This window comes from Trachemys scripta, chromosome 2, assembly GCF_013100865.1.
Source record: "Trachemys scripta elegans isolate TJP31775 chromosome 2, CAS_Tse_1.0, whole genome shotgun sequence".
NCBI classification, from domain to species: Eukaryota; Metazoa; Chordata; order Testudines; family Emydidae; genus Trachemys; species Trachemys scripta.
The window spans coordinates 251,335,480-251,351,663 of record NC_048299.1 but is presented as its reverse complement, the minus strand read 5'-3'; the positions used below and the strand labels follow the sequence as shown (position 1 = coordinate 251,351,663).

At 42.5% G+C, this 16,184-nt stretch overlaps 1 protein-coding gene across 1 annotated transcript in view; it reads left to right on the top strand.

The window, feature by feature from the left end:
• Positions 1-572: 572 nt before the first annotated feature.
• EIF3E (eukaryotic translation initiation factor 3 subunit E) overlaps positions 573-16,184 on the top strand; it is a 61,421-nt gene continuing 45,809 nt past the window's right edge. Inside the window, exons 1-3 of the mRNA XM_034763488.1 lie at positions 573-725; positions 6,927-7,041; positions 12,173-12,290. Of these exons, the coding sequence (XP_034619379.1) occupies positions 636-725; positions 6,927-7,041; positions 12,173-12,290 (323 nt within the window). The 5' untranslated portion in view covers positions 573-635. The remainder of the gene's footprint in view (positions 726-6,926; positions 7,042-12,172; positions 12,291-16,184) is intronic.

Below are 16,184 nucleotides of genomic sequence, written 5' to 3'. Positions count from 1 at the left end.
TACATTGTGCTGTTAAAGCCATATAAAGAATGAATGCCCTCTCTAGCCATGTTTTGCTCCTTTAAGGAGCAGAGCGCAGCCCCCCCCCCCCCCCCGAGAGGGGGACTAGCTCCAAGTCTTTCCGGTACCCCGAACTGGCTACTTGCACTCCTGGTGTAGGCAGAGCTGTTTGTGTTTAGTAAGTTCCAGGCATGGCTGGTAGATGGTTTGCACAACGCAAGACGCAGGTAACAAATGAAGCTCTTTAACTCCCCGCTTTGGCAGCAGTGCGAGCCGCCCACCGCGCGCCAAGCCGCAGCCCCGCGCGCTCGGATCCAGCGCTTAGCGCGGGCCCGCCACACACAGCAGCAGCACACGCGCGTACTGAAGGACACGAGGCGCGGTAAACGCGCCGCCAACCTCCCTCTTTACTATCCCGACCGGCTGCAAGCCCTCAGCACGAGCACGCCCAAGACGCGCGCGGCCCAGGCCATCCCCGCACGCATGCGCGCAGACCATCTCCCGCCAGCTGCGAGGTTACATACGCGCGCATTACCTTCACTCTGACCACGCCCCTTCCCCAACACGGCGTCGCGTCCGCGTCTCTGTGCGCGTTGGTGAAGCGGCGCGGGTGTGGCACCGCCCCTTTTCCCAAGATGGCGGAGTACGACTTGACCACCCGGATCGCGCACTTCTTGGACCGGCACTTGGTCTTCCCGCTGCTCGAGTTCCTGTCCGTCAAGGAGGTACGTGGAGAGCGGGCCGCTCCCCTGCCCCTCGCGGGCCCGCATTCGGTCGCAGCCGATACGTGGCAGGCGGAAACCAGCCCTTGGGCCTGCTCCCTCTCGCGGGAGGGCGGTAATGAGGCCCGGCCAGGGGCCGCCGGGCTGCCGTCGGCTTCCCCACAGGCCCTGGCCTGAGCGACGGGCGCGCCGCCCGGGGCGATGCGCAGGGAGTTAGGGAAGAACTGCCTGGAGTCCAATCGCCTGTCCCGTGGGGGCCGGTCTGCGCGCTCCGGAGCCACTGCGGAAAACGGGGGGCGGCTGGAGAGCAGGTTCGGGGCTACCTGCTCTTCTTCCCGTTCTCCCCCGGCGGGGTGCAGGGCAGCCTCTAGCTGCCCTCGGGCCTGCGTCCCGCGTCCTCTCACAAGGTGCGGTGTGGGGAATCCTTTCCCGCCCACCCCCGCAGGTTTGGGTCCCGTTCTCTACCAAGGTGGGGTGGGGGGATCCTTCCCTAGTTGCCCACGATCGTGGACCCCGGCCCCTCACATGGTGGGGTGGAGGAACTTCCTCCCCATCTCTTCACGGGTTTGGGTTCTGTTCCCTCCCAAGGTGCGGTGGGGAAATCCTTCCCCAGCTGCTGGTGGGTATCCCCCCCCCCCAGGTGGGGCGAGGGAACCTCCCCCAGATCTCCCTGGACCTGCACCTGTGTGGGCATGCCTCCTCCTTCCCATCATCATGGGTAGGAGAGCCTTCTCTAATCATCTTAACTTGTGTCTCCTAAACCTTCTAGTACTATTGAGGAACCTTGTAGCTCCAAGGCCTTGTCTGTATTCGGGTTTAAACCCTGATTCTCCTATACTGATGTATCTACACATAGGTGAACATAATTTGTTGGGGAAGTATTCACATGTTTTTTGTAAAGGGAAATCATGCCTTACAGCCTACTAGAATTCTTTGAGGGGGTCAGCAAGCATGTGAACAAGGGAGTTCAAGTGGGTATAGTGTACTTAGATTTTCAAGTATCAGAGGGGTAGCCGTGTTAGTCTGAATCTGTAAAAAGCAACAGAGGGTCCTGTGGCACCTTCTGTTAGTCTCAAAGGTGCCACAGGACCCTCTGTTGCTTAGATTTTCAGAAAGCCTGTGACAGGGTCCCTCATCAAAGGCACTTAAAGTAAGATGTCATGGGATAAGAGGGAAAGTTTTCTCATGGATCAGTAACTGGCTACAAGATAGGAAACAAATGGTAGGAATAAATGTTCAGTTTTCAGAATGGAGTTATATATAGTGCTGTACCAGGGTCTGTACTTGGACCAGTACAATGCAACATATTCATAATGATTTGGAAAAGGGGATAAACAGTGAGGTAGCAAAATTTACAGCTCATATATTTTGACTTTAGCAAAGCTTTTGATACAGTCTCCCACAGTATTTTTGCTAGCAAGTTAAAAAAGTATGGATTGGATGAATGGACTATAAGGTTGATAGAAAGCTGGCTAGATCGTCCAGCTCAACGGGTAGTGATCAATGGCTTGATGTCTAGTTGGCAGCCTGGTATCAAGCGGACTGCCCCAGGGGTCTGTCCTGTGGCCTGTTTTGTTCAACATCTTCATTAATGATCTGGATAATGGGATGGGTTGCACCCTCAGCAAGTTTGCAGATGACACAAAGTTGGGGGAAGAGGTAGATACACTGGAGGGTAGGGATAGGGTCCAGAGTGACCTATACAAATTGAAGGATTGGGCTAAAAGAAATCTGATGAGGTTCAACAAGGACAAGTGCAGAGTCCTGCATTTAGGACGGAAGAATCCCATGCTCTGCTACAGGCTGGGGACCAACTGGCTAAGCAGCAGTTCTGCAGAGAAGGACCTGGGGATTACAGTGGATGAAAAGTTGGATATGAGTCAACCGTGTGTCCTTGTTGCCAAGCAGACTAACGGCATATTGGGCTTCATTAGTAGGAGCATTGCCAGCAGATTGAGGGAAGTGATTATTCCCCTCTAGTTGGCACTGATGAGGCCACATCTGGAGTATTGCATCCAGTTTTGGGGCCCCCACTACAGAAAGGATGTGGACAAATTGGAGAGAGTCCAGTGGAGAGCAACACAAATTATTAGGGGACTGGGGCATGACTTAGGAGAGACTGAGGGAACTGGGGTTATTTAGTCTGCAGAAGAGAAGAAGGCTGCTATCAAATCCCCCCTCACTCAACTACTTGAAGTGGGGTTCCAAAGAGGGTGGAGCTAGACTGTTCTCAGTGGTGGTAGATGACAGAACAAGGAGTAGTGGTCTCAAGTTGCAGTGGGGGAGGTCTAGGTTAGATATTAGGAAAAACTTTTTCACTAGGAGAGTGGTGAAGCAGTGGAATGGGTTACCTAGGGAAGTAGTGGAATCTCCATTCTTAGAGATTTTTAAGACCCGGCTTGACAAATCCCTGGCTGGGATGATTTAGTTGGGGTTGGTCCTGCTTTGAGCAGGGGGTTGGACTAGATGACCTTCTGAGATATCTTCCAATGCTTATCTTCCATGATTCTATTAATTACTGAAGGTAGTTAAGTCCAAAGCAGACTGCGAAGAGCTACAAAGGGATCTCACAAAATTGGGTCATTGGGCAACAAAATGACAGATGAAATTCAGTGTTGATAAATGCAAAGTAATGCATATTGGAAAACATAATCCCAACTACAGTAACTCCTCACTTAACATTGTAGTTATGTTCCTGAAAAATGCTACTTTAAGCGAAATGATGTTAAGCGAATCCAATTTCCCCATAAGAATTAATGTAAGGGGGAGGGGTGCGCTAGGTTCCAGAGAATTTGTTTTCACCAGACAAAAGAGAGAGAGACACACACACACAAATAAGTTTTAAACAAACCATTTAATACTGGTACACAGTGATGATGATTGTGAAGCTTGGTTGAGGTGGAGTCAGAGGGTGGGATATTTCCCAGGGAATGCCTTACTGCTAAATGATGAACTAACAGTTGGCTGAGCCCTCAAGGGTTAACTCTCACGCTCTACAAGGCAGCAGGAATGGAGGCAGGGGAGACAGCATGGCAGACAGACACACACACCGTGTGTGTGTGTTTGTGTGTGTGTGAGAGAGAGATGCGCATTTCCCCTTTAAGTACACTGCCTTGTTAATTAGATCAGCTTGCTGAGACCGCAGCTGCTGCCAGTAAGCTCCCTCCGTCCTGAGCCCTGTCGTGTGTCCCCCCTACTCTATGGAAGATGGGGTAAGTGGGGTGCAGGGGGGAGGGGGACATCCTGACAGCCCCCCTTTTTCTCTCCTCCCCCCCACACAGCAAGCAGGAGTCTCGGGGAGCAGCTCCAAGGCAGAGGGCAGGAGCAGCACATGGCAGTGGTGGAAGGGACCACTGCAATTGCTAGCCTGCTGGGCAGCTGCTGCACAGAGAACTTAGGGGAGGGGGGAGCTGATGGGGGGCTGCCAGTCCACCCTGGTTCCAAGCCCCCACCAGCTAGCTGCAACGGGCTGCTCTTCCTGGAAGCAGCGGACAAAGCAGGTGGCTGCCAAACAATGTTAGAAGGGAGCATTGCACAACTTTAAACAAGCATATTCCCTAATTGATCAGCAACGAAACAACGTTAACCGGGGTGACTTTAAGTGAGGAGTTCCTGTATACATATAAAAGGATGGGATCTAAATTAGCTGTTACCACTCAAGAAAGATCTTGGAGTCATTGTGGATAGTTCTCGGAAAACATCCACTCAGTGTGCAGCGGTAGTCAAAAAAGCTAACAGAACGTTGGAAATCATTAAGTAAGGGATAGATAAGACAGAAAATATATTGTTTATATATAAATCCATGGTATGCCCACATCTAGATTACTGTGTGCAGATCTGGTCACCCCATCTCAAAAAAGATATATTAGAATTGGAAAAGGTACACTAAAGGGCAACAAAAATGATTAGGTGGATGGAACATCTTCCATGTGTGGAGAAATTAATAAGACTGGGACTTTTCATCTTAGAAAAAGAGACGACTAAGGGAGGGATATGACAGGGATCTATAAAATCATGACTGGTGTAGAGAAAGTAAATAAGGAAGTGTTACTTACTCCTCATAACACAAGAACTAGGGGTTACCAAATGAAATTAATAGCAGCAGGTTTTAAACAAACTTAAGTATTTCTTCACACAATGCAGTCAATCTGTGGAACTCCTTGCCAGAGCATGTTGTGAAGACCAAGACTATAACGGGGTCAAAAAAGAGCTAGATACATCCTTGGAGGATAGGTCCATCAATGGCTGTTGGCCAGGATGAGCAGGGATGGTGTCCCTAGCCACTGTTTTCTTGTGGTTATGGGAGACGGGATGGATCACTTGATGATTACCTGCTTTGTTCATTCCCTCTGAAGCACCCGGCATTCGCCACTGTTGGAAGACAGGCTATTGGGCTAGCTGGACCTTTGGTCTGACCCACTCGGGTCGTTCTTATGTTCTTACACATTGTTGTAAAGCTAAATGTGACTTGCAGACTCAGCTAGAGAAATTTGAGGCCTCAGTATGTTGTGTTTGTTGGGGCCTCACTCCTTTCTATTTCACTTTTATTTACGCAGACATTAGAGGTTTTGGGTAGGTTGTTCGGTCTTGGTTCTGGTACTTCCTGGGATAGGCCTGAGGGTGTGACTTCACCGACCTCGCGCACAGAGTGCATGTGAGGTTATGCTGCGTGAGGCAGCAGGGGGCTGCAGTTTTGAAGAGCGTGCTTCCTTGCCTGCATGACCTTGCATGCACTGTATGCATAAAGTCCTATCAGCGGAGACAGAGTAGCACACTTCATTATGGCGTTCTCCCATCTGATACCAGACAAAAACAAGTGTGGCTTTATCTGAGTACTGGATCTCCAGCTGATAATATTAATTGCTAACGTTAGAAAAGCATGACTAGCAAGTTTAAAATTGGACAAATGGTGTGCCTAGTTCTTGGGGGGGCCCTGAACTCAGAGCACCAGTACAAATGTCCTCCCTTTTGACCCCTCATGTCAGCTCTGGTGAGTGCACTAGTGTAGCTTTTCTTGGAAGCATACATTAATTTAAAACCAAACTACAGCTACCCACAAAACTTGCTAAAATACTTGTTGAAACCTAAAGTAAGTGGGCTTTTCCTGCATAGAGAGATGTAGGAAATAGTTTCTAGTTATCTGCCTTATGGCTGAGGGGTGAAAACATTATCTATGCACAAGCAAATTGGCAGACTCCATAGAATAAGAAAGTACTCCCATTGCAATCAATGGGAGTTTTGAGTATACTGAATGTTTTATTTTTTTTAGAAAAACCTGGTTTTTAAAATAATAAAAAAAGCACACATGTTGTAGTTGCTTAATTTGTGAAATGTAATCATACATATTGTCTAAAATGCAAAGCTTGCAGTTCTGTAGGGTAAAACACCACATAATAAAGTTCACAGAGGAATAACTGGTTAGATATTACTACTCTTTTGTGTTTACCCTTAGCTATCAATGTATTTTGTCCAACTTTATTTTTTTAATGTCTAGCCTATTAAGATATTTTGCTGTAAATTAATCCAAATACATTAAAAACATGCTCACTTGATCCTAATGTGGTTGGATAACAGGGCACATCTCTTTAAAACTGACTAAATTTTGAATTTACGGTTCAGTTGTTTTTTATGTTACTTCCACAGTTGTTCACCATTTTGATGCGATGAACTGAAGTGTAGCCTCAGCCATAAGTTAGGGTAGAGAGGAAATTTAGCTCTCCAGCTCTTGCTGAAAGATATGTGAGGCTGCATACAATTTCTGCTTGGAATTTTGCTTAGGCACTTCCGAAGTAGGTAAACAAGTTGCCAGAATATCAAATAATTTCTTTTACTTAAAAATTTGTGTAATATTTTCATGTTGGATTTACCACAACACTTCAGCCATATGGTTCTTACTGAGTGTAAATTATCAAACCAGATACAGTTTTAACGGTCATCCATCTGAATGTTCTTTGATGTATTATAGTTGTAAAATGTTAAATATTTTAACAACATGCATAACGTATCATTGCCATCATAGGAGATACAAATGGGCCATAGACGCTCCAACTAGTGGAAAAGAATTATGGAGAGTTTTGAAAAACTACTTAATGTCAAATTTAAGGTCCTGTTATTGCCACCATTGCTATCTTTAAAAAGTAATCAGCTGCTTTATTTAAAGAGTGTTTCAATATGTTATGAAATCTTTTTAATTTATTGTTTCAGATATACAATGAAAAAGAATTACTTCAAGGAAAATTGGAGCTTCTTAGTGATACCAACATGGTGGATTTCGCTATGGATGTGTACAAAAACCTTTATTCAGATGAGATTCCTCATGGTAAGCTTGGTCATAAGTGGATCTGTGGATTTTGCGGTCAGTTTTAAAGTAGATGCTTGAGTGAATGAAATCGTAACAACCCTTTCCAACAACTGCCAATTTTATTGTCTCAAAACTATCCCTGGTAGTAGTTTTTTGTTTAAAACATTTGTCATTTTGTTGTTCTTTTCTTTTGACCACTGTTCACTTGGCACCGTATTCTGGTATGGTTCTGAAGAATACATTGATAGTTGGTAATAACTTGTATGCAGTACTTGGTACCTATGGAATAAAAATATCAGTATCAAATTTAAGGAAAGATGATTAATGAAAGCAAGTGCCTTGTTTAAAAAAGGTCATTGTCATTAATCTTGCAAAATATTTTCTTTAATTTAAAAATTTAGAGTTTCAAAGTGGTATATAAGAGTACTTCATGACCAATAACAAAGGGATTACCATAACTCCCCTGATGCCATATCATTGGTTACAAAGCTATTCTTTGCCTGTGAAAATATAATATTGCACAGTTAGGTGTGTTGGTGGGGGCTGTGTTCAAGCTTTCCTTCAAAGCATTCAATCTTGGAAACTATAGAGACAAGGTATTTCTATTATAGCACTGCATATGATTTTCAGGTCAGGTGTGATTGAGGTTTAATCACACGTGTGGAAGTTCAAAGTTATGGTTCCTATGTCATGTATAAAAACATAAAACAGCAGAGAGGTCAAGCATGTTCTGTGACAAGGGGTAAATTATCCTTTCACCCAGAGTCTAGGCATTGGGGCTACAGGTAAATTAGTAGAACTTTGCATTTAATAAATGTTACTTGCAAAAAACTGTTTAGGGATCATTAAGGTTCCAAAGTCAGGTATTCAAAAGTTAGGAATGACTTCATTAGTCTTTACAGGATTACATACAGCTTGTTCTACAAGACCTCTGCTTCATTGATTGTGCAAGATGAACAGCAAATGAGGCAGTTAGTAGCAGAAAGTTCTCTTGTGTTTAAAGCAATGGGCTGGGACCAAAGAAATCTGGGTTCTAGTCCTGGCTTTTCCACAAACTTTCCTTTTGATACTAGGCAAGAATGTCATTACACAAACATGCCTGGAGAGCAAATTAATGTACAAGCATTCAATTCTGGCATTTCCTAACTTTTGAGCACCTGATTTGGCAATCTTATCATTTTTATTTAACATTTTGATTGTCTTACAGTACACCATTTCAGCTGATGTGTTGTGCAGTTTTCTAGTTGGATAATGTTTCACTTCAATAGCTTGCATATATGTAGGAACGATTCCTTGAAGTTTGAGTTCATATCTGCAAGAAAGCTGAGGGAATAAGTCTGGTTACTGGGAATCCTCTGCCTGCATTCCACACACAATCCAGCTACATTCCTCCCAAATTATCCTTTTGTTTGCATTTTTTAGAGCAGTGGCTCTCAAACTTTTTTACTGGTGACCCCTTTCACATAGCAAGCCTCTGAGTGTGACACCCCCCCCTTATAAATTAAAAACACTTTTTTATCTATTTAACACCATTATACATGCTGGAGTCAAAGCAGGGTTTGGGGTGGAGGTTGACAGCTCGTGACCCCCCATGTAATAACCTCGCGACCCCGAGGGGTCCCAACTCAAGTTTGAGAACCTCTGTTCTAGAGCATGTAATTTATTCTTGAAATTAAGCTATTCTGTATTATTGACAATTTGATGCCTATTCAGTGATACTGCTATTCTATATTTCTTACAGTAACTTGCAGTATAAAATTTCTTGTGTATGTGATGATTCAAATGTTAACCATCATTAACTTTATCTAACAATATAAAATAAAGTTTACTGCAGGTAACACTTTCATTCAGAGTCAAGTACTATTCAGCACTATTTGTTTGCTTGGTGCTCTGTGCAAGAAATCTGACCTGTGGTGCACAAAGTGCTGCACTTCTGTACAATTAATTTTCTCTCTGTACAGACTACTTTTATATACATAATTATAATAAGTGTAGATTGTTCTTTTTGCCCAAATTTACCATGAAGGGTTATATATGGGCAACTCTCAATCTTTCTGTCAGCCGAATAACTGTTGCCAAGGTTATAATTGAGTTGCATTCTTAAGAAACTTAACAGTATTAAGGGGTAGCCGTGTTAGTCTGGATCTGTAAAAAGCAACAGAGTCCTGTGGCACCTTTCTGTTAGTCTATAAGGTGCCACAGGACTCTTTGTCGCTTTTAACAGTATTAATTAGTTAAAGCTAGAAATTTAGTGGAAATACATTAAACAAGTATCGGGGTAGCCGTGTTAGTCTGTATCTACAAAAACAACAAGGAGTCTGGTGGCACCTTGAAGACTAACAGATTTATTTGGGCATAAGCTTTCGTGAGTAAAAACCTCACTTCTTCGGATGCATCCGAAGAAGTGAGGTTTTTACTCACGAAAGCTTATGCCCAAATAAATCTGTTAGTCTTCAAGGTGCCACCAAACTCCTTGTTGTTTTTGTTTACATTAAACAAATGCATTTGCACGCATTTCATAATTATACGTTCTTCTGCCTTCCTTACCTTTAACTTGTTCAACTGCAGGAGTCACGGAATAAACATGCTGTCATATAATCAGTAAGGTAACTGAATGGTTTCTCCTTTTGCCCTCTTCTTCCCCCACCACCTTCATTTTTGTAATCACAAGAGTCAGCTGAAGGTGTGGATAGTTCCATCATATTGAAGTACCACTTATCAGGCAAGTGTTTCTCAGGTTTAGACTGGGTTGTGAATTACTCACCATTACCAGTTTTTCCACTAGAATTCGTTCTCAAATTTGTGGTGTGGTTACGTCCAGGATCGTTCTTCTGTGGATACAACACTGTGGTTGACTGCAGTGGTTGTTGGGACAACTTCTTTCTTTTCCTTATCTTTGTCTCGTTGCTGGATTGGGTGGCGGATCCTCTTGCTCCATAAAGTTCTATACTCAAATAGCTGATTTTTCTCAAACTTTGGCTGTTTTGTTCCAAATCATGGTTTCTTCAAGCTGATATTTAAATGCTTCCTCTGCCACACGTGGTAGCACCAGATGTAAAACGATAGTGTTCCTAACTATTTCTATCAGCTTGAAAGTTATTTTGCAGATTAGGCTGCTCATAAGCATCTTTCTTCTTACTTTTCAAATAAGTTTTCTGTCAGAGTTTGAGTGATCGCAGAACAAAAATCTAGGCTAGATTTTTGAAGATTTTTTTCGTACAGTTTCAGTTCAGCAGATAATTATTCCATTCCCTTTGAATATATGTAGCACCTTCCTTTATATTGCTTTTCACCTTTGCAACTTTGTCAGAAGCAAGCAAATGTGTCCAAAACTTTGTTTCTTCCTTCATGGTGGATGAGAAATCTTTTAAGTTGTTCATGACTGGGATGTAAAACTCTTCCATAGAGATAGTGGCTTTTTAGTAAGCTAGTCACTTGTAAAATGAGTCATAGATTCCAAGCCAAAAGGGACCAGTGTTATCATCTAGTCTAGGGGTCTGCAACATTTCAGAAGTGGGGTGCCGAGTCTTCATTTATTCACTCTAATTTAAGGTTTCGCATGCCAATAATACATTTTAATGTTTTTTAGAAGGTCTCTTTCTATAAGTCTTTAATATATATCTAAATTATTGTTGTATGTAAAGTAAATAAGGTTTTTAAAATGTTTAAGAAGCTTCATTTAAAATTAAATTAAAATGCAGAACCTCCTCGACCGGTGGCCAGGACCCGGGCAGTGTGAGTGCCACTGAAAATCAGCTCGCGTGCCGCCTTCAGCACACGTGCCATAGGTTGCCTACCCCTGATTTAGTCTGACTTTCTGTATAACACAGGACGTACATTTCCCCAATAAGTCCCAAAACATATCTTTTTAGAAAAAACATCCAATCTTGGTTAAAAATTGTCAATGATGGAGACTTCACCAGGGCCCTTGGTAAGTTGTTCCAATGATTAATTACTCTCACTGTTGGGAATGGAGGTACGTTTTACTTCCAGTTTGAATTTGTCTTTCTTTAACTTGCAGCCATTGGATCATATACATTTCTCTGCTAAATTGAAGAACCCAATATTAAATATTTGTTCCCCACATAGCTACTTATAGACTGTAATCAAGTCACCCCTTAACCTTCTCTTTGTTAAGCTACATAGACAAAAGGAGCTCTATTACTGAAAGGGATGTTTTTAAATCCTTTAATCGTTTTTATTTTCATGGCTCTTTTCTGAACTCTTTCCAATCTATAAACATTCTTCTTGATTTGTGAGCACCAGAACCAGAAAAAGTATTCCAGGAGCGGTCAAAGCCAAATACAGTGGTAAAATAGCCTTTATTCCTACTCAAGATTCCCCTGTTTATGCATCTCAGGGTTGCATTAGCCCTTTTGGCCACAGCATCTCACTGGGAGCTCATGCTCAGGTAATTAGATAGAGATCCCCATCCTATAAGCATGCCCTGTGTTCTTTATTCCTAGATGCATATGTATATATTTAGCTGTATTAAAAATGCATATTGTGTGCTTGTGGCCCATTTATCAAGCAGTCCAGATCACTCTGTATCAGCGACCTGTTCGCTTCATTATTTACCATTCCCCAAATTTTTGTCACCTGCAAACTATCCGTGATGATTTTGTTTTCTTCCAGGTCATTGATAAAAAACATTAAATAGCATAGGGCCAAGAACTGATCCCTGTGGTCCCCCTCTAGAAACACTCATTCAATGTTGACTCCCCTTTTACAATTATTTTGAGACATATCAGTTAGCTACCTTTGAATTGATTTAATTTGTGCCATGTTAATTTTATATCGTTCTGTTTTTTAATCAAAATGTCATGTGGTACCAAGTCAAATGCTATACAGAAATGTGTTATCTCAGCACTATTACCTTTATCAACTCAACTTGTAATTCATCAAAAAAATACTAAGTTAGTTTGGCAGGATCTATTTTCCATAAAGCCATGTTGTTTGGCATTAATTATATCACACTCCTTTAATTCTTTATTAATCATTGTGTCAGTTAATGTGGCTTGACTGAGGGGACAAATGAGCTGAGTTTTTTGGATGCCAGGGTACTCAGCACTCTAGCTGATTCTACATCAGATAACTACAGGCTGCTTGCTAAGGTGTTAACTTTACATTGTACTCTTTCTTTATCTAGCTTTGCGTGAAAAGAGGACTGCTGTTGTTGCACAGCTGAAACAGCTTCAGTTAGAAACTGAGCCAATTGTCAAGATGTTTGAAGACCCAGAAACTACAAGACAAATGCAATCTACTAGGTAATATTTTCTTTAATACTCTAGACATTGTAGGAATTAATCTTCCCAGATGTCTTGTTGGACCAGTGCAAAGAAAAAAATTAACAGTTGTCAGTTTGAAGCTGAAAATCTTTGCTCCCTTTGCCTGTACTGGATGTTGATATTTATGCTGTGATGTCTTGGACCTCCATATGATGATATTCTGCTTTCCATTAATAATGTCTCTATGAGGGAGAGCTTATACTTCAGGATGTTGACCACCAAAGTGGTTAAATACAGAAATAAAATAAAAATAAATCATCTTGTAAGAAATGTTTTGTCATAATTTAAATATTGTTTGTGTTTAGATGATGAAATAGGTAGAAAGGCCTTTGAAGTCATCCCTTAAAAGCCCAAGTGATATGTTAATTTTCTGCTGCTCTTTTCCCATAACATCTTCAAAGTAGACTATTGAAGTATCATCCTTCCAGGCACATAATTGGCTGTTGTAATCACCTTCAAAGGTGATGAAAATAACTTCTTAAACAGTTAGAAGCATCAGCAACCTGAAGCCTGCCAGTTCAAGAAGTGAGTCTGAGGGCTTGTCTTCACTACAGGAGTAAAAAAAGCTCACACTTTGCCCAGGTGTGGTTCTGCCTCTGCCAAGTGGCACAGGTCAGGCCTGCTGAGCCTCAGTGTCTCCTGCATGACTTGAAGAATTTTGCCTCTCACGGCTCCTGGTAAGTTATGCTACTCCAGCTACGTAGCTTAGGTCGACTTACCCCGGTGTCTTTGCTGCGCTGCGTTGCCGGGAGACGCTCTCCGGTCAACTTCCCTTACTCTTCTCTGAGAGCTGGAGTTCTGGGGTCGACCTGAGAGCGCTCTGCTGTTGATTTAGCAGGTCTTCACTAGACCCGCTAAATTGATCCCTGCAGCATCTATTACAGCAGCGTTGATCTCTCTGTAGTGAAGACCAGCCCTGTGAATTGCAGACTATTTTCTCCTTAGTGAAGAATGTTATATTATTTGCAACACCTTAACCAAGTTGTTCAATACCTTTTATTAGGGAGTTTCAGAAAATGCCAATACCTGAATTTCACCCCGAGAAATATTTTTTTAATGCAGCATATCATTGCAACTCCTTAATATTTGTAGTACTCATGATAAATGGCATGGACAGAATGGCAAGATAACATTTCAGTATTCTGATTAATTTGAGTTGTTGAAATATTTCTGGGCATAAAATGTAATTAATATAATCACCAGTTTCAAAGAAAGCACAGGTATTCCCATTAACCCATATGAAATGAGCTTATTTCTTAAATATCTTAGATTATCTCCTGCAAATACACCACAGTGAACAATGAAAAGAAAATATATTGATGCAGCTAATTACTAAGGTCTTCCTCCTGCAGTTGAACCCATGTGGGAGTAACCTTGCACCCACATGGAATCCCATTAACCTCAGTGAAGCTCAACATGAACATGTATTCCTGGATGGATCTGCTTCCAGGACCGTGGCAAATATTTATAATAAATAAGGCTGCAAGAAAATTGTGGGCCATGATTTTTGTTGTAGAAATGTCAACTTTCAACACTCACTGCAACTAACAACTCTCGCCACAACTTTTTCACAATATCACTCAATGAAACCTGGTCATGATGGAGGGGTGGCAGAGCCAAATTTCAGTGAGTGGTGTTGTGACTTGGTGAACATGGGGTCAGAGGTGAAAGAGGAGGAGGGTGGGGTTGGGGTTGTGTTCCCTGGAGGGCTCACACTTAGTCTAGGTGTGGTTCTGCCTCTGCCAAGTGGCACAGGTCAGGCCCGCTGAGCCTCAGTGTCTCCTGCAAAAACAACAAGGAGTCTGGTGGCACCTTAAAGACTAACAGATTTATTTGGGCATAAGCTTTCGTGAGTAAAAACCTCACTTCTTCAGATGCATGACTTGAAGAATTTTGCCTCTCATGGCTCCTGGTAAGTGGGGCCAGGTGGGTGTTGAGTCTTGTGCCTTCCACAGGTTGTGAAGGTGGGATGGGGAGCTCCAGGGATCTCTGCATTGGGGCCAGCTCGGGGCTAGCTCTAGGATGCAGGGGTTTGGCCGTGCCCATCACAGTGCATCCCCGCAAACCCCCCCTCCCCCCAAAGGGAGTAGAATTTTGCTTTTTGAGTCTGCCTTTGTTCTCACATGATACTGGGGCAGGCTGTATTTTGGGAAATGGCAGACTAAAATGATTAAAATGTATTTATGTATACGTAAATTTTACTGATTTGGAGTTTTTTATAACTATAAATTACCATAGGACATACACATCTCCATATTCACAGGTGAGAACTTACAATTACTATAGAGAAAGGTCAAGTTACTGTATTGCTCACCACTCTTGGGTCGGTGCTGCCCAGCTGACTAGGACCCCCATGTAATTTAAGTTTTGAGGGCAGCAGTTCACCTGCTTTCCCAAAAAACCCACAGCAAAGGGTCTTCTGGGCTCTTGTCATTATTTTTTTCGTTTTGTTGCTGATGGTATAATTTTCTATGCCTGCTGCGCCAGTCATAAAATCAACTCAAAGCAGTTAAAGTAGAAATGTCCTGAGGTTTTCCTCGGACTTAAATTAACTAAATACATCTTCTTGCTTCAGTTTGTAGTTTAACAAATAGTAGGAAATAACTTTGTGCTGATTAGTACCTCAGGCAGTTATAGCTGTTTTGTTTAACTGTCGTCTTGTGCATTCTTTTTTCTTTCCATTTGTCAGCTAAGACATCTGCTGTTGAATTTGAATCTGCTTCATGTGTGACTTCCCACTAAGCCGTAGGGATAAGCTCCCTGGTGTATATCTGTTAGGACTCTCCCAACTTGTGAACTGTTACCACATATTTAGGGAGTTCGTGTCTCCAAAGTTGTATAAGGAATACCCTCCTTTCTTGATAAATCTGCTGACTAGAGGTTATAATGGTAAATGGTACTGTCTCTTTTTTTCCCTACTTGCACATCTTGATACGCTTGCACTTGATATGCTGTGAGTTGCTGCACACCACATCTGTGCTGCCTTGAAGGGAATCCTGTTTCTAGTAATTCATTACCTGTAGACCCTCACTGCTTCAGAGCTGTTTTGAGGAATTTCCTGCATACCTCAGATGTTGGAAGGTCACCAGGGCAGCTGACCACTTAAATGTTCCTTTATGATGTATTCCCATCATGAAAATCTATGGATACTTTTTGCTATCTTTACAGTTCACACATGCATTCTTGCATGGACGGAAAGATATCTTATGACAGTACAAATATTTTAAGGATGCTCTTGTTCAGACAGGTATCTATGATTAAGTATTGGTACAAGAACAAGATACTGTTAGAAGATGCTTACAAGAGTATATACAAGTGTGGCCTTGAGAGCCACAGGTTCAGGCAGCCTCCTCCCTGAGATTTTGTGGCAAGGTGCACAATAGGAACAGAACCTTTTAATTTATCTCAAGACACTTAATATACTTGTTTTTGAGCTAGAAAGAGCAGTTCACGCCACATACAATAGGGCAAACTTTCCTACTAGTAGTAAAATGAGATCTTTAGAACAGCATGCAGATACTTGCTTCTTGGAGCTTTGCGAACTCTTCTGACTTGTAGTTTGATTTAGTCAGTTACACAAAATGCCTTACTGAGATCAGTTAACACTCAATAAGTTGGGGATTCAGAATGAATTATGTTTTTCAAGGTCTGTTGCCTAGACGTTTAAGGTTGGCACAAAGTGAATTGAAAGCAGCCAGATATTTATGCTGGAAAACTTCCCTTGTCTAGGAGGAATCTGTGTGAGAACTCTACCACCTCCTGTGTGAGGGGAGGCAAGGGGATGTGGTGGATCAAAGGTCTGCTATGTCTAATTTCCTGCTGGCTTTAGGCGTAGTTGAGAATCAAACCCTATGTATCCTGGAAAGCCACACA